We start from the raw sequence: 22,184 nt of genomic DNA on the forward strand, positions 1-22,184 counted from the left end.
CTGCATGGATCACTCTTTAACCTCTGCAGATCAGGTCTTATTGATCATCCTTTAACGTGATTGGAACTGAAGAACAGGTTGATTCCTGTCATCACCTGCAGAGATGCATCAGTCCTCAGGAGGACAGAGGACTCTCACGCTGATCTAACCTCTCACATTGCTCAGTTGGGACGTCTTCTTCACATTTAGTGCATCTCCTCAACTTAATTCCTCTCTGATGGTATGTTCCATGTTTTTGGCATCTGAGATCTAAGGTTGTTGGGTTGTTGTTTTTTTAATTACTCTCAGTTGCACAGTTCTAAAAAATAATGTAATAGAAATGAGTTTTTCTTCTGAGCTGCAGTCTTTCTTAACTGGATCAGTTCCACATGGCGTCACTGTATAGCGCTGATGGTTGAGGCACATCTGGGTTTACAGACTGACCTCTGGCATGGAGGTTCTAATGTTCAGACCATGACAGCTCCTCTCATACAGTAAATAAAGGGCATTAATGAAATCAGAATAGTGTAATCTGAGACTTTGTACCAGCCTCAGATTAATCAGCATATATTTACTTCATGTGTGTGAGATAACAATGAATATCATTATGTTGCATGAAAATATCAGGTGGAAATTCACTTTTTTAATTTTTATTGTATAATTTTGCAGTGAGAAACAAGACAACACCATGGAGAAGCATAGGAAATGACTTTTGCTCAGTTTAAAGAAACTTGTTAAACTCCCAACTGGTGTCTCTTTTTTTATTTTCCTTATCTACCCAACACACACCACCAGCAAGCTGCCTGTCCTCCTCCCCCCCTCCCCCAGACCAGAGCCACTGACCTGGTAACATACTCAGCCATATGGCTCGGCTGGGACGAGGCCTCATACAGTAATTAGGGGGATGGTGCCGGACACTCGGCTCCTCTGCAGCGTTGGTGGGGCAGAATGGTTCCTCTCCCCTCAGGAGCATCATTAAATGGTGCGTCCTCACCCACAGGTACGTTTTATTTCTAAAGGGGGGGGTTGACCAAGGGGAAACACCAGCCGTGTTGTTACACTCCTGTGCTCTCATTGTTCTAAAGCTGGTTGGTTGTTTGTTATGGTCTCAATCCTCCACTCACTATGTTTGGGGAGTACACAGAGGTCTTTACAAAGAAACACACACACACACACACACACACACACACACACACACACACACACACACACACACACACACACACACACGTTGCTGTTTTCACCTTTGCCCTTGAGTCAGCATCAGCGTCATTATCTCTCCTGTGCAGAAATGTCTGTTTTGATGCAGAAGTCAGAGACGTTAAAGGAAAGTTTTTTCATCATTAAATTAGCGGAGTGAAGATTATGTGAGGTGATTATCTTGATAATTCCTCGGCATGTGTTCTGTCACATTTCTGACTGATTCATGAAATAATTTTGAATTCTTGACTCAGCACATTTGTAAGTTCAAAGTCTCTCAGCCAAAGCATTTTCAGTGTCGTTTTAAGAGTCTGAGAGCTCGCCTCCTGGGCCGCTGCTGTCAGTCTGTGCCTCAACCTCTCTCTGACAGGGAGATGAGGAGCTGGGCGGGGGGGGGGGGGGGGGTAAAGCCGTGTGTGTGTGTGTGTGTGTGTGTGTGTGTGTGTGTGTGTGTGTGTGTGTGTGTGAGAGAGAGAGAGAGAGAGAGACAGAGAGAAGAGGGGGAGGAGGAGGAGAAAGAGGGGGTTGGCTTTACTGTGATGTGAATGGAATAGAATCAGCGCGAGAGGGAGAAAGAGGGAGGGAGGACAGCACAAATCAACCTGCCTCTTGACTTGAACAAGAGAATAGACATTGCGATCGGGAAGTGCGAGTGTGTGCATTCTGCTGCTTTTATTTTATTTTTGGAGAGAGGAAGAGCACAGCACACAGGAGGAACTGAAGGAGGAGGAAGAGCCTCACCGTGGAGATAGATAACAGAAAAATGCTGTCATGGGGAGAGAAGGGGAGGGAATCAGCAGAGAGGAACAAGATGAAACAAGGCAGGGTCGAGCAGAGCTGAAATGTGGAGGTAAGCCTTTTCCTTCTCTGTTCAGATTGTGGAGAAGTCACATTTCAGCCTCCCTGGTGTCCTCTTCCTGATGGTAACGACTTCAGATGGATGGATCTGCACACCGTGTGTGCCCCATACTTTACATACTGTGTAGGCATGCTGTTATCCAACCAGAGACCAAGTGTGAGAGCAGCTGAGGATGTGAAATAATGGCTTGGCATTATCTTGTCATGCTCCTGTTCAGCCTCCCTCTGCCTCTCCACCAAATGTGTTGTTGTCATCTCTTTAAAAATGTATTTTCCTCCGTGGGCTTGGGCCCCTCGTACATGACATTCACACGCAACACTGTCGAGTCCAACCTTTGTCGCATTTCAATCCTGGCTCCTCTTCCCCTCCTCCTCATCCGTCACTAACCCCCCATCATCTTTCCTTCTCTCTCTCTCCATTGTGCACCCTCTGACGATGAGTTAACATGGTTTTGGAAACGGTGTCATTGCATTCTGAGGAAGCTGCTGCATGCGAAACCTGACTGAGGAGCGCCTGTGGCCGCAGGATTCATAGATGAGAGCAAAGTGGAGGGAGGGGAGGGAAGGAGAGGATGGAGGGACACTGAGAGAATGAAAGACAGAGAGGAAGGAGGTGCAGGAACAAAAATAGGAGCAGGATTTTTCCCTAGATGCAGAACATCAGTCTGCAGTGTGCGGGGAGAATGAGGAGCACTGTAGCCCCGCTGCATGTGATGTGCACAAACAATGATGGAATGGAGAGCCACAACGGGAATTGGGCTGTATGCAGGAGTCGGACCACCTCCCTCTTCACCTTCCTCACCCTCCCCACCTCCCCTCTGCGCTCTCTAATTCAGGATGGGGTGGCGTGTTTATGAGGGATTCCGGTTTCAGGGGATGGATAAGTCTGGTGAAGGTAAAGAAAGGCAGGGATGAGAGCTCGTTGGTGGGGTGGGTGTAATGATGGGGGGAGCACACAAGCAGCAGCAGCTTACATAAGCCAGTGCACTCAAAGGACGGGCCATTTAATTTATACTGAGCCGCATGTCTCTTCATCCTCATGCGGTGTGATATTCACTGTGGTCCAAGAGCGTTTTGAACAATAAAATGCACTTTGAGCTGATGTGATGGATGGAGGGATGGATGGATGGATGCATAGATAGAGGGATGGATGAATGGATGGATAGATAGAGGGATGGATGGATAGATGGATGGAGGGATGGACGTGTGGTGGCTGAGTTTGACCCAATGTCTCTGATGATGTGTCATCAGGTTCAACTTAGAATGCAGGATTGTTGTGTGTGTGTGTGTGTGTGTGTGTGTGTGTGTGTGTGTGTGTTTCTATGGGTAGTGATGGATGTGTCTGCATGAAGCGCTGCAGCCAATTCACCCAACTTAGCCGCTGTCGACTTTTGTTCTGCTGTCGTCTCCCACACTGGTTTTACACCGAGCATCAAAATAGCAAGAGAAACAACCAAGTCATTTTAAAAGGCTCTCTTTGCCAGGATCACTTTAACCTTAATGCTCATATTAGCGAAAAGATAATAGATTCTTCTAAGTCATCCTAATGGAAAATCACTCGGTTGTTGAAGTAGCTCTGCAAATAATTCCAGTTTTCATTATTTCCCACAATGAAATCACTTCAATCAATAACATGTATGACAGACATACGTCTCCCCAGAGTCGTGCGTGTGTGTGTGTGTGTGTGTGTGTGTGTGTGTGTGTGTGTGTGTGTGTGTGTGTGTGTGTGTGTGTGTGTGTGTGTGCCTGGTGTTGAGAGACAAGATCAATTCCTAATTTTCTTCCTTCAAAAATTTCGTCCTTCATTTTGTCAAATTTTTGAAGCTAAGATGTTCATCCTGATATTACAGAAAGCTATAACAATTAGCAAATTGTCCTATTTGATGATCTGGATTTAGCGTGCTGAGAAAGTATTTAACCAGTCAGTGATCGGTGCTGCTACAGTGTATCAACTGAGTGTTTGTTTCAGCTCCAGTTTGAATGCTGTGGAATCTAGGATGTGAACACGTTCTGTCTTTAGCATTTAATGCATCAGAACTTCATGTTCTTCATTCTGGCAGCGGTCAAACCGGAGCTGACAAATCCAAATAGACTCTTTCAGATAGGCTTTTTCAGCCCGGCTCACAGACAGCATACGTGTTTGGGCTTCCAAATCTTTTTCAGCGCTGTCATGTTCAACTAAGGCGTGTCTTCTCCTATGAGGCGTCTTCTGCGGGACTCTTCCAAGTTGTGTAGGAGGGGATTTGATACTTTTACTTCCTGTAGCAGGCAAAGGAAAAGAGAGAATGATTGGACACGTGATAGGTTGGGCATTGAGATTAGCAGAATCTAGTACAAGCAGAGAGCTAATGTCATTGAAGATCCCCAAATGTGTCCCACGTCCTTTACACCAACATTAACCTCTGACATCAGACGCCATCATCATCAAAAGTAATAGAATGGCTCCATGTTGTCATTGCTGGCCCATAGAGAAGTGAGTAACCGCTGTATGCCTTACACTGAATAGTGATGATGACTTTCACCTTCATCACACAGCTGTGCGGTGAGACTGAGATCCTGTTAAATCTGTCAGATCCAGCCCGATGTCTTCTGGTGCTGTTTGTGTTCAGCTCCCACTGTTTCTGATTTCTGTGTGGACTGATGTCACCGGGTCTCAGTTGACAAATAGCAGCCAGTCAGTCAGACAGCCTTCACCTAAGGAAACCGAAGCCTGCCTCCAGTTTGTTCATGTGTGTGCATGTACGTGTGCGCGCGCGCGCGTGTGTGTGTGTGTGTGTGTGTGTGTGTGTGTGTGTGTGTGCATGTTTGAACAGAAAGTTGTCTGACAATCCAGCACAGATTTGAGCGCAAAGTGACTTTTAGTCCATTAGATAAACAAGTTTCAAGGTTAGCAGACAGATTTTGTTCCTGTCTGAGTCAGCATCGTATCATTTCTTTCATTTGGAGACATTTTAATGGCTGCAGCCTGGCAGCCTCCCTGTGGGGGCATTTGGGCAGGCGGAGCCTTGCCTTCTCTTCGTCGGCTGGCAGGATGCTGGTGGTGAGTCGATCCTCTTAGCTCGCCTTCTCTGTTGTCACCTGTCCCTGATTGGCTGCTGCTCCTAATGGAGGATCAGGCCTCACTGGTTGTTGTCATCTTTAGTCATCCAGCGGCAGGATTAAGAAGACAGCACGTTTGACAGAAAAATACCAGACAGTGACTCATTTACAAAATAGATACGTACTTTAATTATAGATGTAATTCTGTCCCTCCATTCTCTGAGTGAGGCTTTAGACCTATTTAAATAAATTATGTTGTAGTATTTTGAATAATAATTTACTGCAGAGAGAGAGAATTAATATTACGCTAACAGCAAAACCCTGATGAAGGAGCCCCACATATGTAGAAGCTGCTGCCTCCATGTTCATGCAAACACTGAACACTCACTGTTACAACAAGGCAGTCAGAGACAGCAACATCCTGCGTCACCCCTGAATTAAAAATGTTACCGTGACCTACTTGCATAGGTCAAAGATCAAAGCTGGTGGTCTGACCTACTTTCATAGATCAAAGCACAAGCTTTGATCTATGGCCTTACACTGGCCCTTTTCCCTCGTCTTTCTGTCTTATCCGATTCCTGAGTCTACAAAAAATGAAATTTGACCTTGACCTAGTTTTTTTAAGGTCAAGGTCATCATCTCATTTTCATCCCTTTTGCCGCCCGAGTAATTTGCTTTTTGTTTCATCTTTCTATCTGCAACGGTTATGAAGGTATTTGACGGACTAACAGACAGACGCACGAACGGATGGACGTACGAACACACAAACACTTACAATTACAATACATCCCCGCTTTGAAGCGGGATGTAATTAGACAACACACACATGCACAAATGCGTCAGTATGCATTTACGTGTTGTGAAATTACAAAATCTCATCACACAAATCACAGTGACCCCCTTGATTGTAGTTGAAATCCATTGAGCCGTGCTGGAGCTGACTGTTGTTCATGTCATTATTACAAGACAAGGAGACTCGGAGGTATTCAAAGCCACTGGAGGCAGACCAGTACCGACCCTTGTCCTCATTACCGCAATATTTCATCCACACACTTGGCAGATGGTATTCAAAAGGCAGAAAACATCGCAGACAGAAGTAAGTGTAAAAATATCTCCAAAGAGAAACGTTTGGTTGTCTAATGCAAAAAATATTTGAGGTTATCAACAATTAAATTTGCCACAACTTTGAGGAGGAAGTTGCAAACGGCTTCTTTTGCCTGCTAAAGTCGGTGCTAATGAAGAAGTGAGAGGAGGGAACAGTTTGAGACGTTGCGTTTCGGTTCTGCGCTGTCAGTATGTTCTTACCGGGCAAAACGGCTGCAGCACTACAGAAACTGACTCAAAGATGTGACCGTAGAGGAAAGGAAACACAAAGGGTGAGGAGAGGGCATCTGACATCAGGCTCTGCCAAGTCTTTCTTATTGTGGTTCATTTAAATACATGTTAGACAAATATTTGCAGGATTTGTGTGTCAGTTTTATACCCGAATGATAAAAAAACAGCACCAGAAATAACTGTTAAACTTAACAACTTAGCAGGGTCTGTCTGCAGTGGCTCTGTGAATCATTTTGTGCAGGCGTTAGTGTAAACTAATATCCCACATGATGCATAGCAGCTTCCTGGCTACACATGTGAAGTGTTTTCATTCACACATACAAGGACTCGGAGGTGGAAAACCTATTTCTTCTTGCAACCATATCCTACATCAGACGCTATCCTCATCACCGTAGTTAACATGTTGCACAAACTGCTCATTTTTATGTGTAACAAGGTGCAGAGCTGCTGGTGTAAGCGGCTCCAAGACAACTCAGATAAGGCTTGTCTGCAATGTGCAGATGAAGCAAAGTCCTGTAAATAATGCAGTTATTCAAATGCTAATGTTTTAAAGTTACAAAAACCAGATACAGTAGTGAAAGTCATTCTCTTTCTTAATTCCTTTTTGTCTATGTGATGATATTTTCGGAAACTTTTAAATATTTTAAATATGTAGGAAAATATATTAAAAATTTACATAAATGTGGAAAATATAGCAGAAACAATGGTGACCTCATTCAGAGTTAGTGATGCGAGACGTTACAGCTGTTTAAAACAATAGACGTTCCTCTATAGCAGAATAATGATACAGACATGTGCCCTTTAAGAACATAATGGACATTAGCTGAACTAATGTAGCTTATAAGTTTGATGGCCACCATTTGTAAGTGGCCTTTCCTCACTGCTGCTCCCTCCAGTCATGAATAACTGTTATTCAGAGATACTGCATACTGCATTTAGGAATTATTTACTCCCATAAACAAATATTTTCACTTCAGAAATGATGAGCGTGGCTATTGTTGGTGCTGCAGTTATTTCTTGTGGACTCTGTTATGTTTTAGCAGACAATGGGGATAGCGAGGAAACAGAGGAGGTCAGCATCTCTTCCTCTGCAAAGTAGATGAGATAGGGTCACAATTCAGAGCACTGCAAACGCAATATTGAACCATCTCTTATCCGTCGCCTTGCAGATGTTAACGCGTTTGACAGAGGAGTAACAGTGAACCCCATCGCAACATAATAGACACAGTCATGAAGCTGAGGATCAGTTCCTGTCCCCCCCCCCCCACACACACACACGCACACACACACAGATGCCGGTCACAGGTCCTCTTCCTGTCACTGTGTGCCACATGTATTAGGCTTTTATACTGTCAGCACAGACAGACACACACTCAAGTCTTCAGTCTCTCTCTGTCGTCACACACATGGCCTGCCACAAGGTGTATTTTCAGACACACAGGAAGTTGCAGTGTTCTGGCGGCATACAGCTCCGATGTCATGGCAAATAACATGTCAAACACTAGCGTGAGTTAGGCACTACTTTCTCTTTCTGTGGCAGAACAGCACACAGGTTGCGTTGAAAACAATAGCACTTAAATTTGTATTAGGCTCAGCTTTGAGTTGTGATATTTCTTACAAGAGGAAGTTATGGTCATGCTATGACAATGCTAAAGAAGGAGCTTTTCTGAGCGCATTTCCTCTTTTCAGTTACTGAAGGAAGAAGTTCACTGATTATACGTTCACTATGAGTAAAAAATAAAACAAATTCGATGTGCATTGTTTCACATTTGCTGCTCCGACTCCCAGTGTCAGTCCTTCCTTATATCAGCTTGTTTCTTCCAAAAAGCCTTGAATCTTTGTAAAAAACCTCCATAATAGAACTGAACCCGGTCCAGACCCCTTTGAGGTCATATGTTCACCGTGACCTCAATCGAATTGGTGCACAAACAGACGCAGACTTAAACATAAATAATAACAAATCAGTTCTGGTTTGTGTGTGTCTGCGTGCATCCCTCACGATCTGAGAGTGGGCCAGGGAGCAACCAACCAATAAATTATTAACATCTCGGTAACCCTCGCCCCCTTTTGCCGAGCCTCATCCATAATTTACAGGACAGAAGACTTATTTTCATTTTTTTGAAGGACATGTTTAAAAGAGGATGGCTCTCCTTGAAACTGAAGCAATTCGATCATGTGGAGATGACGATTTGTCCCAATGTACAGCCTGGAGGGAGTCTTGACCTCAACCTACATCCATAACAATGATGCCATACATCAGAACTGAGCGAGACAAAGATGGCCTTTTAGTCTGATCAGTGATTGGTGTGAGGACTTTGGCTTGAGTAGAAATTTTTTCCCCTTAGAGATATTTCAAATTTTTTGTTGAATAGGAAAGGTAAATTCCAGCAGCATCTATATGCTGTAACATAACAGAAAATATGAGCAGACAAGATGGCAAAGGAAATATCTGTCCGTTAGCATCACCTCTAAGTGATGAGAAAAAATGTAAGAGCAATAATTTAAAAAAACAACAACAACAAGCCACACTCAATCTTTGAGGATGCATGTTGACTTTGTGAGGATTTGCTTGTGCAGCAGAGAAATGATTGTGACAACAGGATCAAATTGTGGCATATAGTCATATCACAGAAAAGAATGCTGATCGATATTAAATGTTACTCTTTAAGAATGGCTGACATTTGCAGAGATTCTTCAAAAGCGTCCCACTTTTCTTCCTGCTACCTTGACTGTTATCCTCTTTTTGAAAGAGGCCTGTTCACTGCCAGGTGTTGCGGATGCACGCTTATGTGTCTTTGGGGACCAATATCTCGGACTGACATTCACAAACAGTTTGGAAGATGGTGATAGCAAGGAATGGGTATTATGGTGAAATCATTCTGCCAGTCACATCCAGCCGCATACACCTTTTTTCAAACAAAAACAAAAAAAATCAGTGTCCTAAGTACACCGTATGCTGCACAAATAAAGGACGCAACCTGATCCCAGAAGTAACAGGGTTGTATGGGATCAATAATGACAGTGAGTCTCTGCCAGGCTTTAAATTTCCCAAAATCAATTACTGTTAGGAGTTGATTGAGACCTTGTGGTGGAGGCAGCATTTAACTATGAGGATAGGCAGCGACACTGCAGTAGCTGACTTGCAGTCTGTGGAGCTGGCTTCTTACTTGCTTGGTTAAATGTACATTGAAATGCAGTGACATACATATTTGTATGTTGTTTCTCCATCATTGTGTATCATTGGTTTGTCGAATGTCAAAACAGTCTGCTTGCTTAATTCGTGAGGCAACAAGGTGTATTTCCCAACTTTTCAATGTCGTCAGACTGCAAAGTGATAGCGTTTATGGGGTCGCAAGAAGAAACTTTTGTCACTGATTGCATCTAATCACTAAGCTCTTCAGCTGATTTATAGAGCTTCACCTGAGGAGAGGACAGATCAAATCTTGACTGTACTGTTTTTTTAAGTGCTATAAGCGTAAGCAACATGGGCCTCATTTACAATGAAAGCGATTGAGTTTGAGGTGAACTCAGTTCATGCTAGAGATGGCCCATTTACAGTGAGGCCGTAGGTGTGGAAGCATTGAGAAGCGACGATGACGACACTCATCCTCTCAGGGGGTCAAAAGTCAGATGTCTCTTCCTGTTTCACAGGACACAGATTCGCTAGAGTGGGTGCAAAATAAGAAAAGTGTGCACAACTTCCTTTAGCTGGTGCATGCATGATAGTGCTTTCCTCTGACACCAGAGGCCTGTTAACCTTGTCCTAGGCCTTGTCCATGAACATTACTGCTACCTTTTAAACCAAGCATCTACCCTTAGTAATAATGGCACTATAAAGATAAACTGGTACATGAAAACACTGGTTGCGATCCTTAAAATAGATTAAACGGTGCTGATCCACCATGTGGTCACATTTCACTTTCTGCTCTGACCTGTCTCTGTCTTCTCTGAGCTTTGACACCAAAGTTCAGTACATGAATAAACTCATTATTCAGCACCAGGACACAGCCTAGTTTATCTGTTTATCTGCATTTATCTGAGGATGATGCAGAGATAATTACTGCTTATGGAGTTTTGAGCTCTAAGATGCAAGATTAAACATTGGTGTCTGCACGCATTATAAATTTCCTGAGGAGAGAGGATGGTTCTGGTACCCAGAGGAGGAGTGTCTTCTTAAAATCTTGGAAAATAAACGGTCATGTTTGGGTCGTCTCTTTTTCATTGATCTGTGGCCAGAGAAAGAAGACACCATCTGTTTATTACTCAAATAATGTGATGCTTGAGTGTTTAATAACCATATGAAAACTTTTATCAATGTGATGAATGCAGTTCTGTCAGGATGAGGGAAAGTAAAATTGAATCGTTCTACAAATGGTTGTTTGTTTTCAGTCGTATTTAGTAAACAGCTAGTTTGGAAACGGCGTATTGAAAGCTTGAAAAGTGAAAGAGCTTTCCGTCGCTGTTTATTGTCTCAGGCCTTCATAATATTCTTAAGCTCTTTTTTATAGCCAGTCAGTCGGTACTGCTACCACAAAATGATCCGTTTATGATTATATTAGGGTTTGGTTTAAGCAAGTCAGCTGCAGCTCATGAGATTGTTCAGCAAGAATTATCCTGGGAAAAGATTCGGCTTATTAATCATTTAAGTGTTTTTGTCATATTTTTGGATAAAGAGGTAGTTGTTTAAAATCCAAAGCTTCGCTGCTTCTTTGTAAGGTTCTTCAGTAAGATTCAACTGATGTCCACACCTGAAAAGTCAATGGGTCCCAGAATATATTGAGTGAAACTCGAGAAGTTTAGAGGTAGCATTCTTCAGTTCCTCTTCTCTAAAGTATAACACACACTTCTCTAGTGCAGTAAGCCAGATAGAGGTCCAAATTAGCTGCTAATGGGGTGGTAACAAATTTTATTTATTTAACACATCACCAATGATAATAATAAAACGGTATTTGCTTTTAACATATTTGAGCCCTTTCTACCAAGTGCATTTCTTGTTCCTGTAAATGATTCTAATTCATAGGAAATGTGTTGTGGGAAACAGAGTGTACAGTTTACTGTATACAGATGTGAAAGATGTTAGGCTACCTTGATGATCCATAGTTGTTGTTAGTTTCTAATAAGAAGTACACCAATGTCAGTTTAGGCCTGAATTTTCTTCACCATTAGTTAAATCTACAAGAAGGGGCAACTTATCAGTCTGATGCCAATAAGCTGCCCCTTTTTGATCATGTGAAGGTACTAAGTAGCACCAGGAACTAAAACGGAATGACTGATTTATGTTTGCAAATAATAAATACCTTAAATATGCTGGGGGGGGGGGGTTGACAGTCACAGAGCATTCAAAAATATGGGAAGATGGTTCATGAAATTGATCTGTGCATTCTCATCATCTTGTGTGTTCATCTTGTGTCATGTTGTGGATAATTTTTATTATTTGAAGTTGCAGTTTATGGGGGAACATGAGCAAAGTCACGGACACAAAGACCAAAAGTTGTAGCCTCGTTTGGCAAAAGCGGAGTCATTTAATTTCTACTTAAAGAAGAAGACGCCTAAACAAGGTCAGTCTGAAGTAAAGATGGATTGGATGCCTCATAAAAAGAGGCTAGTACCTGACTTGTTGCTACGGAAACAAGTACTAATTGAAGGGTTGGGGGATCTGAAAACTAGAAGTAGGATGTTTGCACAAAGCTGGTGAGTGATGAGTGTCCAAGTTGAGTCTTTGGTGGAACCTCTTTTCTGGCTGATCCTGGAAGTTCATTCTGTCGTTGGAACAACTTGATGCCAATTTGTGATTTTAGAAAAAGTCTGATGCTGATAAGCTGCACTCTAAGGCTATGAAGAAAATGGATTGCTCACACTCTTTCAACACATTGTGAAACATGCATGTGATCCATGCACTGATTGATTGCATAGAGAAACATCATTTGTGCCCTCACGGGTAATGATGTTGAACATTTGAAGGTTTCCAGACAGGAACGTGAGTGGAGTTTTAATGTCGGCAGCCCTGGCAGGATTCAGGCACTGCACAGGAGAAGCTCTTATGGGAACCAGTTCAGGGTGGTTGAGGGTCCTGGAACATTCAGATGTGTTGAAAAGATGCTTTTGCATTTAATTAATCAATTTACTTTTTGCAGTATCAGGTGTAGCTCTTGAGTTGAGTCATACAACGCATAAATGTAGTTTTATAAATGTGTTGTTCACCTAGTTACAATATTATGACCACAGCCCGTTGGTTGCACTCAAACATCATTCCCACATTTTCAAAATGAAATGACCTGATAATGAATGAATGAATGCACCTTCCCCACTAATTACACACAAATTATCCATACTGATTTTTTAAGGCTGATTTTGAGTTGCTCAGACGTTCCCTAAATGAGTTAAATTTCTGAGAATAAATTACAGAAAATATCATTTAATGGTTACAATATAAGAAAGGATTAATATCAAGGTGTGGTTGTAATGTGGGAATTTGAGCTCACAGCTTCAGAATTCCTAAAACACACACATAAAGATGCATTCTGCCTGTTTTCAGTAATTTAATCTGATCTTTTCATCTCCTTCTTGTAGTAGCATTAGATTTATGTGGATTTTGAATGCTTCTTTCAATATGAGCTCATTTGCATCAAATGCCGAGTGCCTCAAGCTCTGCTGGGGGGGAGTGAATGAGCTCAGGGACCATCTGCATCATCTTGTTTCCGATCACAGCATGAGACAATCGCCAAACATAAAATATTACAATTGCTTTTGCCTGTGTTTCCGTGTCTTTTAGCAGAATCACTCAAAAGGTTTTGAATGTACTTTGATTATATTTTTGGGGTAAAATGAACAAACATTAGCTTTTAGTGGGAACCGAAGGATAATTTGGAGTCAAATTTTTATATGATCCTTTACTAAATTTTTGCTTCTTACTCTATGGATATTGGACACAGTGATATCTGTGTCATCAGATATGGAAACTTCTAGATCTAAAATACTGCAGACTTACTTCTAAGATTAGGTTTTAGCTTAAATGCATTAAGTTCGGAGTAATATTTGATGTATACCGTTATCTTCACATTACTGAGACAAAGCCTGAAAAAAATACTATCAGAAAAATATTGTTTTAGCTCAGTAACCATGATACGTCTACTAAAACTGATGTCTTTCTAAATTCTAGGGCATTATGTTCGAGGCAGGGAGTCATAATGGGGTCAAACTGGCAGTGACTTATTCATGAAATCGATACGTTTTTTTGGGAGTTGTGTTCTGAGTGGTGCCTAACTGATGATGTGAATGGTTAAATTATTATTATCGAAAGGTACCATTAGTTTGTTGTTCCCCTTCAAAGTTTTTGGAGACCTAAATAAATATTAAGGGCTGTTGCATTAAATAAAAGAGGAATGTAATTCTGTCGTAGTAGCTATGTCAAATGTCACCATGTTGGACTATGAAGCAGACACAGAAGATATTGTTGCTTCAAGAATTCTAATATTACCCTGATTTCCTCAGAAGTGTGTGTGTGTGTGTGTGTGTGTGTGTGTGTGTGTGTGTGTGTGTGTGTGTGTGTGTGTGTGTGTGTGTGTGTGTGTGTGTGTGTGTGTGTGTGTGTGTGTGTGTGTGGATAGGAGCTGATCCTCAGCTTCATGACTGCAACGATTATGTCGAGATGCAGGAAGCAGCTTTGCATCACTGCACCTGTTCTGTTGGCTGTGAGCAAAAAAACCAGACAGGAAAAGGCCTCATGCGTTTCTGCAGCCGACAAAAGTTTGTCTTGAGCTGATTGACGTCAGTGTGGTTAAAGTCTAACCACCAAAATGATGACAGAAAAGGATCTGAACTTGAAACAAAATCTTCAGTCAGTGAGTTGAGGTTAAAACTTAAAAGGATTAATTTTATTAGGACATTAAGAGAATACAGTTTGAAACTGAAACTGAACAACCCCTATAGCCTTAAGCTAACTCAACTTTGTGAAAACAATGTATATGTGACGATTCTAAAAGCTTCTGTGAGTAATTTTCAACAGTTGTCCTGTTCTTTTTGTTGTTGTAGTTGGTAATAACACATTCTTCTAGGCGTAAACTAGCAATATCTGTGTGTGACTGAATGCAATGGTGAGAATAAACTTCTATCTCATGTACAGTATCTTGGCAAACCGTCAATAAGCCAGGAAAGGCCCCTCCCCTTTGTTAATACTGTCTATTGTGAGTACAGCATGCATGTGGTGAGCATTTAGTTTGGAACTATTTCGGGAAACTTTGGAACGGAAAGTGAGTAAAGGAAAGAATAATAATGAAATAACAGAGGTACAAAGCATTACCCAACAATAAAACACAAGTCAGAGCTGCTTGTTACTTTATAACTGGAATTCAGTAGCTGTTTATCAAAGCTTTTGTTCTCCATAAAATGTTTCTCTGTTGTTTTTCTATGTAGATATAAAACTGTCAATCAGGATCCGAACAGAATGGACACAATTATGGTAAGGATTCAATTGAAAAGGACATTCTTCTCTTTCCTACAGGTGGCCAGTTGACCACACTGAAAGGGACCCAGCCGGCACTGAGGAGTGCAGACGAATGGATGCCATGGTAGAGAGGCTGACGGAGGCAGAGACGCTCTTAAGCAGAGGTCAGAAAGTCAAGCTCCAGTGATGATCTTCTCATCGTTAAATCACTGGAAGGAGCACCCCACAACTGGAGCACCACCAACAAGTCCATCTGCTCTCCAGGACGGACCCCTGTGCAAGACACAACCAAACACTCCCCTCGATCCCCTTCATGAGTACTTAAAGACTTGACTTCTAAGGACAAATTGTGGCACCTTACGTTTCTATGTGAGACCAATGGTTGAGAAAGGCTGGTCGTTACAAGCATTGTGAATGACGACTATTTTTGCTGCTGTTGCTCAGAGTTACTTGTGACCTTCAGGTTGGCACCACAGAGAACAAGACAGAGATTTAACTAAGAGTGGAACGCTCTGGAGTGGAAAAGACACAGTTGGGCAGAGGTCAGTTTCTCGGGCACAATGCAGTCAGATGATCTCTTCATTCGCAAGTTTCGGCGTCAGAACATGAGACCACCCATTGCCACGGTCAACTTTGACCCCAAAAGGGAAGCAGGTGTGGTGGAGTGGCCGCCAAGGAGGGAGGGTGATGGAGGTGAGGGTGACAGCCTGACTCCGAGCCGCGTGGGGCTGACCCTGAGGTCGGTGGGCAGGGGCCACATCATGCAGAGGAGTAACAGTGACGTGACCTTAGGAGACTTAGATTCCTCTGGGAAGGCAGGGGGCAAAGCAGCTCGGGCAGTTGGCGAAAAGGTGGGTGGAGGCTCTCAGGGGGACTCTGGTGTGCTGCTCCATAGGGAGTACGGCAGCCTGTCCTCTCTGGAGAGACAGACTCAACCCCAGGGTCCAAGCACAGAAGACCAAGGACCCCTGAGTCCAAACGCCCTCCGCTTCAAAGACCCATTCTTGCTTTTAGGACTGCAGGGCAACCCTCCAGAGCCTGACGGATTCTTTCGTGGACTGTCTCTTTCCACAGGGGACTCCCCCAAACCTGCCAAGCCGCCAAAGCCTGAAGGTCTAATCAAGAAAACCAAACCTGTTCCTATTCAGATCCCTCAACCAGGTCCGTATGACAACATCGGAGGTGGAGCCTGGGTCAGAAACTTTGCCCACTATGATGTTCAGAGCATCCTATTTGACCTCACAGAGGCAGCCACAAACAGAGACAGCATTGGCCGGAAAAAGAACATCACCTCAGGGGCTTCAGCCGCCTCCCAGCTGCGCCCGCTCTCCCAAGCCACCCCATCCTCACCTGCTCAGGGAGGTGGAGGCAACAGCGGAAACGCAGATGACTCTGAACAGTCAATGCTGCTGGATGAAGGTGACGGCAACGATAATGAACTCTTGCTCAGCTGCCCCCATTTTCGCAATGAGACGGGGGGAGAACAGCAGGTGGGTCTGGGTCAATCTCAGGGGAGGCGGGGGCTCTGGTCGAGTCTGCGGACACCCAATGATGCAGCGTCAGTCCTGGAGGAGCCCAGAGAGAGTAACGTCCAGCAGCAGGGCAAGAGCAACTACTTTATAGAGTATGCAGATTTGGGAGCCCATTATTATCGCAAATATTTCTACATGAAAGGTACGTGGAGCTTATATTGAAATTTATATTGTTTATGTAAGTTACAGGAGGTGTCTGTGTAGGTTCTCAGTCATCCAGGTCATGGTTATCCAAAAGCTGTTGAGTCAATCCACTGGACGTTAAGAAAGTTCTTGAAGACGTTTCGTCTCTTATCCAAGAGACTTCTTCGGTTCTTCTTCAGAAGTCTCTTGGATGAGAGATGAAACGTCTTTAAGAACTTTCTTAATGTCCAGTGGATCGACTCAACAGCTTTTGGATAAGTTATAGGAGGTGTTAGCAGTCAGTTACTGGGCACCCTTTATGCTGCAGAGATTTAACATGATGAGGCTGAGGTCTGAAAATGGAGAAGGTTAAGTCCTTTCTCTTGTTCTGACCTCTCTGGGATGTGAAGGGCAACACATTGTCAGACTGGATTTTAACCTTGTGAAAGTTTATTGTGTAAGGACACATCACTAAATCAGCTTTTATGAGTGTTGAATAATAAAGGGGTTCTTTTTTCCACCTGAAGAGGCCGACAGTTTATTCTGCAAACAAAGCCTGAATTCCAACAGGTTGTTACTGGGTCACTGATTTGCTTACTGTCATACTGTAAGTGTTTGTCTACCAGCTTTTAATTTGGAATTACATTTTGGGGGTTTTTGCCATTGTTTTGTGTTGCTATAAAAATAATTTTCAGACAGTCCCTTAAGTTTACGCACCTCATGACTGTCACCGTTTTATTCATTCAGTCATTTCCTGTCATCACAGAACACCAGAATTTCTTTGGCATGGATGACCGACTCGGACCAGTGGCAATCAGCTTCCGTCGGGAGGAGAAAGAAGGGTCAAGCGGAGCGCAGTATAACTGCAGAATCATCTTTCGCACCACAGAAGTAAACATACATTAATATTGAAATTGAAATTGTGTAACACTGATTTGAGTGGTTCTGATGAACGTGAGTCTTCTCCTCAGATGAAGACACTGCGAGGCTCCATCTTGGAGGAGACGGTACCTTCTGCTGCTCGGCACACGACCCCCAGAGGCTTGTCTCCCAAGAGACTCCTGGAGTTCATCATGCCTGAGTTGAATTTGCACTGCCTTCGCTTGGCCTCAAACTCACCCAAAGTCCGGGACACCCTGCTGAAGCTGGATGAACAGGGGGTGAGTTAGGCTGCTGCATGTGTTAGAGAAAGTGCTTTAAGACAAGGAACCACATTTTATTGGAACCAAAATTGTATTGTCATTAATTATTCATCTGTCCATCACCTTTTCAATCAATAATTCAAAATGTCCAATGTATTTGGAGGTTTTTTCCCTTTCTCACAGCCTCAACTTTAATTTAGATGATTGTATCATCATTTTCTAATTAGCTATTACATGAATAGAAATCTTTCATGACCCTTTTGCAGAAATTGCAGGTAGTATCTACTTCTGAAGATAACTCGATCAAAGACGGACTGAAAAATTTCAATTTACTTCATTTTATTTATGTTGCACCGAACACCAGCAAACGTATCTCCAATAGAGCAGGTCCAGACTGTCTTTATTTTACTGAAACCCAACAAATCTCATTACGGGTGTTCATTTGGCAAAAGTGGTGAAAAAAAACTGCCTTTAAATGGGCAGCCATCTGCCTCAACCTGTTGGGGTTGAGAGATAGAAGAGCAAGTGAGAGAGAGACAGAGAGAAAGGAAATAGACAATGAAAATAGAAAAGGGAATTAAGGAGAGAGGAACAGATACAGCAATAATAGCAGCTATAATAACAGAAATTGTGCATATAGAGCAGAGGCAGCTATGATGATTACAGCAATAACCACATAATATTAATAATAGGAATATTTTGATATGCTGTGTTTAACATTTCGACTGAAACATTTCAAATAACCAATTTATCAGGAATTCTCAGTAGATTAACATCCTTGGCTGAAAAGATATATAAATATGCATCAAAAAGCACAACAAAGATGAGATTAGAACCTTGGCTTCTCTGTCTCCTTATGTAGCTGAATTTCCAACGAAAGGTTGGGGTGATGTATTGCCGGGCTGGGCAGAGCTCAGAGGAAGACATGTACAACAATGAGAGTTCGGGGCCGGCGTTCGAGGAGTTCCTGGATCTGCTCGGGGAGCGGGTGCGCCTGAAAGGCTGGGAGAAATACCGAGCTCAGCTGGACAACAAGAGTGAGCTGAAAACACATGCCACACCCCAATCCATCGGCTGGGTCTCACCTTGTTGCAGGATCATTATCAGAGGAGCATCAGCTCACCACTAAGGCCCTAGATAGCTGCTATCTAGCCACATGTAATCTGAGTAATGCCTGCAAAATAGCAGAGTCACAGCTGATTATCTGTTTTCCTTTTGACAAGCAGCCCAGTTTCACCCTGACTCTGACAGTTTACTCTTTCATTCATAGACGTTAAATGACTTTGCTAAATCTGTGTTTGTTGCATGTGTGTGTGTGTGTCTGTATCTGTCTCCTATACTTGTATAGCGGACTCAACAGGGACGCACTCCCTCTACACACGCTACCAGGACTATGAGATTATGTTTCATGTTTCCACTATGCTGCCCTACACAGCCAACAACACACAACAGGTAAAACAAACCTATGTATAATTTAATCGCTCCTATTTTTGCAAAAGCATTTTGCAATACCAGTTTACACAGACAGATTTAAACTGCAACATTTTCAATACAACCTTCAGCACACATGTGTGTTCTGACTGCAATTGGTTTTGAAAACCCTTTGCAACAAGCATGACATCAGTATCCTGCCCGTGAGCGCTCGCTCCCGTTGTGGAGGTATCCTCTGCTGTCTCTCAGCGGCCGCCCTGATCAGATGGTTGTCAGCTTTTTATGAGCACTCTGTGGATTAAGCCTGTTTGCTGTCACTTACAAAGAAAGGGGACATGACATACTCCTATAGATTAAAGGCTTAAGTAAAACAAAACATGTTAGTGAGAAAACTTCAGATAATCTGCCGGCAAGTACCATAATTTGGTAGTTTTATTCATCTTCTTCACGTCTTTCCTAAATCTGTTTTATTTTTTTAATTGAAGCCATAAAAGCCTTCCTTAATATTGAATCAGTAGCTTCCCATATGCAACTTTTCAAACTGCTGAGTTGTGTTAACCAAGGGGGTAGGAATGTGGTCACGCCATGCAAGTTATGTTTAAAACATTCTAATTTTACTCAACTAGTTACATGACTGCTCCTCTTTTTTCTAAATTAGCCTTTATTCCAGTGATCGGCTTGGACTTTAACTAATTCTAATTGTGTGTGTGGGGGGGGGGTTCTACATTTTCAGCAGGATTGGCAACTTCTTCCCTATGTTTTCAAAGAAAATATTGAAGTTAAACGTTTTCATTTTGCATCCAGTAAATACATGCAGCCAGGCCTGCCAACTTGTTTGCGCAGACGTCTCAAGGTGGTTTCCCATCTGTGAGCTGTGATGGGGTCTGTGCCCAAAAGCCAAACTGCAATTATGTTCTGTTTCCACAGTAAATTGTTCAGATTATGACTATAAGACACCAATGCATCCAACAAAAAATAATATTAAACATAACACATTGAAAACATTAAATTCAATAAAAAATATTCAAACTATTCAAATCAGAATATAATAATAATAATAATAATAATAATAATAATAATAATCCTTATTATTTTGTTCAATTAAGAATGAAGGAACTTCTATTTACAACACTTTAGCTGTTTTTCTATCTACATTTCATGCAGGTATTAGGGACAACAAACTAGTGTTTCCATCAACACTTCTGATCTGCTTGTTTAACTGATTTCTTTGCTGTGTTTTGCTCCTTCAGCTGCTGAGGAAGCGACACATTGGTAACGACATCGTGACAATCGTGTTCCAAGAACCGGGCGCCCTGCCCTTCACTCCAAAGTCCATCCGCTCCCATTTCCAGCATGTTTTCATCATCGTTCAGGTTCACGAACCCTGCACTGACAAAAGCTATTACAGGTCGGACTTCTCGTTATACTTTGTTGTACTTTCAAAATGAATGCATCCTTTTACCACACAAAGTACCATAAACTGCTTTTACAGACTTAAATCCCTCGATAAAATGAATACCAGTGGGTCTTGTGTGTATTTAGAAGTGTAATCATAAAGTAAATCTGGGGGCTACTTGGTGCAGTCTTTGTTGAGCATCTGGAGATATAAATATAAATCTGAGTTCCACTAGAATCTGTGTAGAAGTTTGGAAATCAACACCACACTGGAAACAAGACACATGTAGAGTGCCTCTGTGGTCAATTTTTTCTTACGCTCTCCTTTCTACGTTTCAGGGTGGCTGTGACACGGTCTAAAGACATCCCATTATTTGGCCCACTGTTCCCCAAGGGCGCCCGCTTCCCCCGCTCACCTGCTTTCAGGGACTTCCTCCTAGCAAAGGCAGTGAATGCAGAAAATGCTGCCGAGAAGTCGGAAAAGTTCCGTTCCATGGCAACTCGCACCCGGCAGGAATATCTGAAGGATCTGGCTGAGAACTACGTCACCACCACACCCATCGACTCCTCCACCAAGTTCCCCTTGCTTTCTCTGGGAGGCAAGCGTAAAGACAAGCTGAAGGGCGCTAAAGGGGCTGAGCTGCACAGTGCTGGGGCGCTGGTGTGGGCTGTGATGGTCAGCAGGGGTAATGAAGGAGAGTCCTGGGAGCTCAGGCTTCCATGTCTGCTCGGGGTTTCAGCCGAGTCAGTGGTGCTCATTGAGAGGTGTAGCCGCAGGGTGGTGTTCAACTGCTCCTGCAGGGACGTCATCGGCTGGAAGGCGGTGACAGAGACTAAAGAGGGCACACCCAGCTTGGATATCTTCTATGAACGTGGAGACTCGGTGTCCATCAGTGTGACGGAGAACCAGGTGGAGGATATCAGAGAAGTGGTGCAGAGGCTAGAGGTGGGCAATCCTGTCCAGGTGTGGATTATTTCATCCATTACCCTCTCATTCATTCACCTTCTTCTTCAGTTGGTTACCCGAGGCTGTGAGGCGTTTGAGGTCACCCCCCTGCGAGACGGAGTTGGCCAGCCTGGCTTCCTGATGAACGAGGAGGGCTTTGTGACTGAGCTGCAGCGTTTCTGCTATGCAGAGAGCGGAGGCTTGCAGCTCTGGGCTCGTGTGGTGCGTCTCTGCGGACACTCGCTGGTTCACCTGAGCACCGAGGAGAGGGCCAAGCTGCTTCGCACCGCGCACAAGATCCACATCACTGTCATCCCACCGGATGAGAACGGCAAGCCTCGCAGGTAAGTGGAGGAGTGGAGAAATAGATCCAAATATGAGGACATGTTTGGATCCACAAGGGGTCATGGGTTGAGGTGTGCTCCAGGAAATGAAGTATAATCCCAAAGAAGTAGAGAGGTGGAAGGGTCACAGCTCACTCTGGTGTTGATGACAACCTTCAGTCATTGTCACGCCAGCTGGCAAACATCCAATCAGTCTAGCTAATGATCTCGAATTGGCGTGGCACAGGCGTTTACTAGCACCGCTCCGTTCAGAAATAAATGAGTGAAAACCAGACTTAAACTGGATGTTCCAAAGCTGGCCTTCCTCCCGTCGCTCCATTTGTTTATTTATATTTCATTTTCTGACATGTTTGTTCAAGGCACCAATTGTGACAAAGATGTCATAATGTTTCAAAGGAACTGGAGGATTTTAGATTT

At 43.1% G+C, this 22,184-nt stretch overlaps 1 protein-coding gene across 8 annotated transcripts in view; it reads left to right on the forward strand.

Annotated features, from left to right (window-relative positions):
* sipa1 (signal-induced proliferation-associated 1) overlaps positions 1–22,184 on the forward strand; it is a 37,558-nt gene that overhangs the window by 9,357 nt on the left and 6,017 nt on the right. For 3 of the 8 annotated variants that reach the window (XR_011037760.1, XM_068330313.1, XM_068330317.1), the window contains exons 2-11: positions 30–220; positions 775–979; positions 14,912–16,528; positions 17,276–17,400; positions 17,481–17,669; positions 18,514–18,688; positions 19,000–19,103; positions 20,333–20,490; positions 20,817–21,423; positions 21,493–21,767. Coding sequence is in view for 5 of the 8 variants with exons in the window: in XM_068330313.1 (XP_068186414.1) it covers positions 15,415–16,528; positions 17,276–17,400; positions 17,481–17,669; positions 18,514–18,688; positions 19,000–19,103; positions 20,333–20,490; positions 20,817–21,423; positions 21,493–21,767 (2,747 nt within the window). In the remaining 3 variants the exon portion in view is untranslated. Of the gene's footprint in view, positions 1–29; positions 221–648; positions 754–774; positions 980–1,794; positions 2,030–6,113; positions 6,173–6,380; positions 6,453–14,911; positions 16,529–17,275; positions 17,401–17,480; positions 17,670–18,513; positions 18,689–18,999; positions 19,104–20,332; positions 20,491–20,816; positions 21,424–21,492; positions 21,768–22,184 lie in introns of those variants that run through there. The other 5 variants (XM_068330314.1, XM_068330316.1, XM_068330315.1 and 2 more) reach the window with 5 other exon arrangements.

This window comes from Antennarius striatus, chromosome 13 (genome assembly GCF_040054535.1).
Source record: "Antennarius striatus isolate MH-2024 chromosome 13, ASM4005453v1, whole genome shotgun sequence".
NCBI lineage: Eukaryota > Metazoa > Chordata > Actinopteri > Lophiiformes > Antennariidae > Antennarius > Antennarius striatus.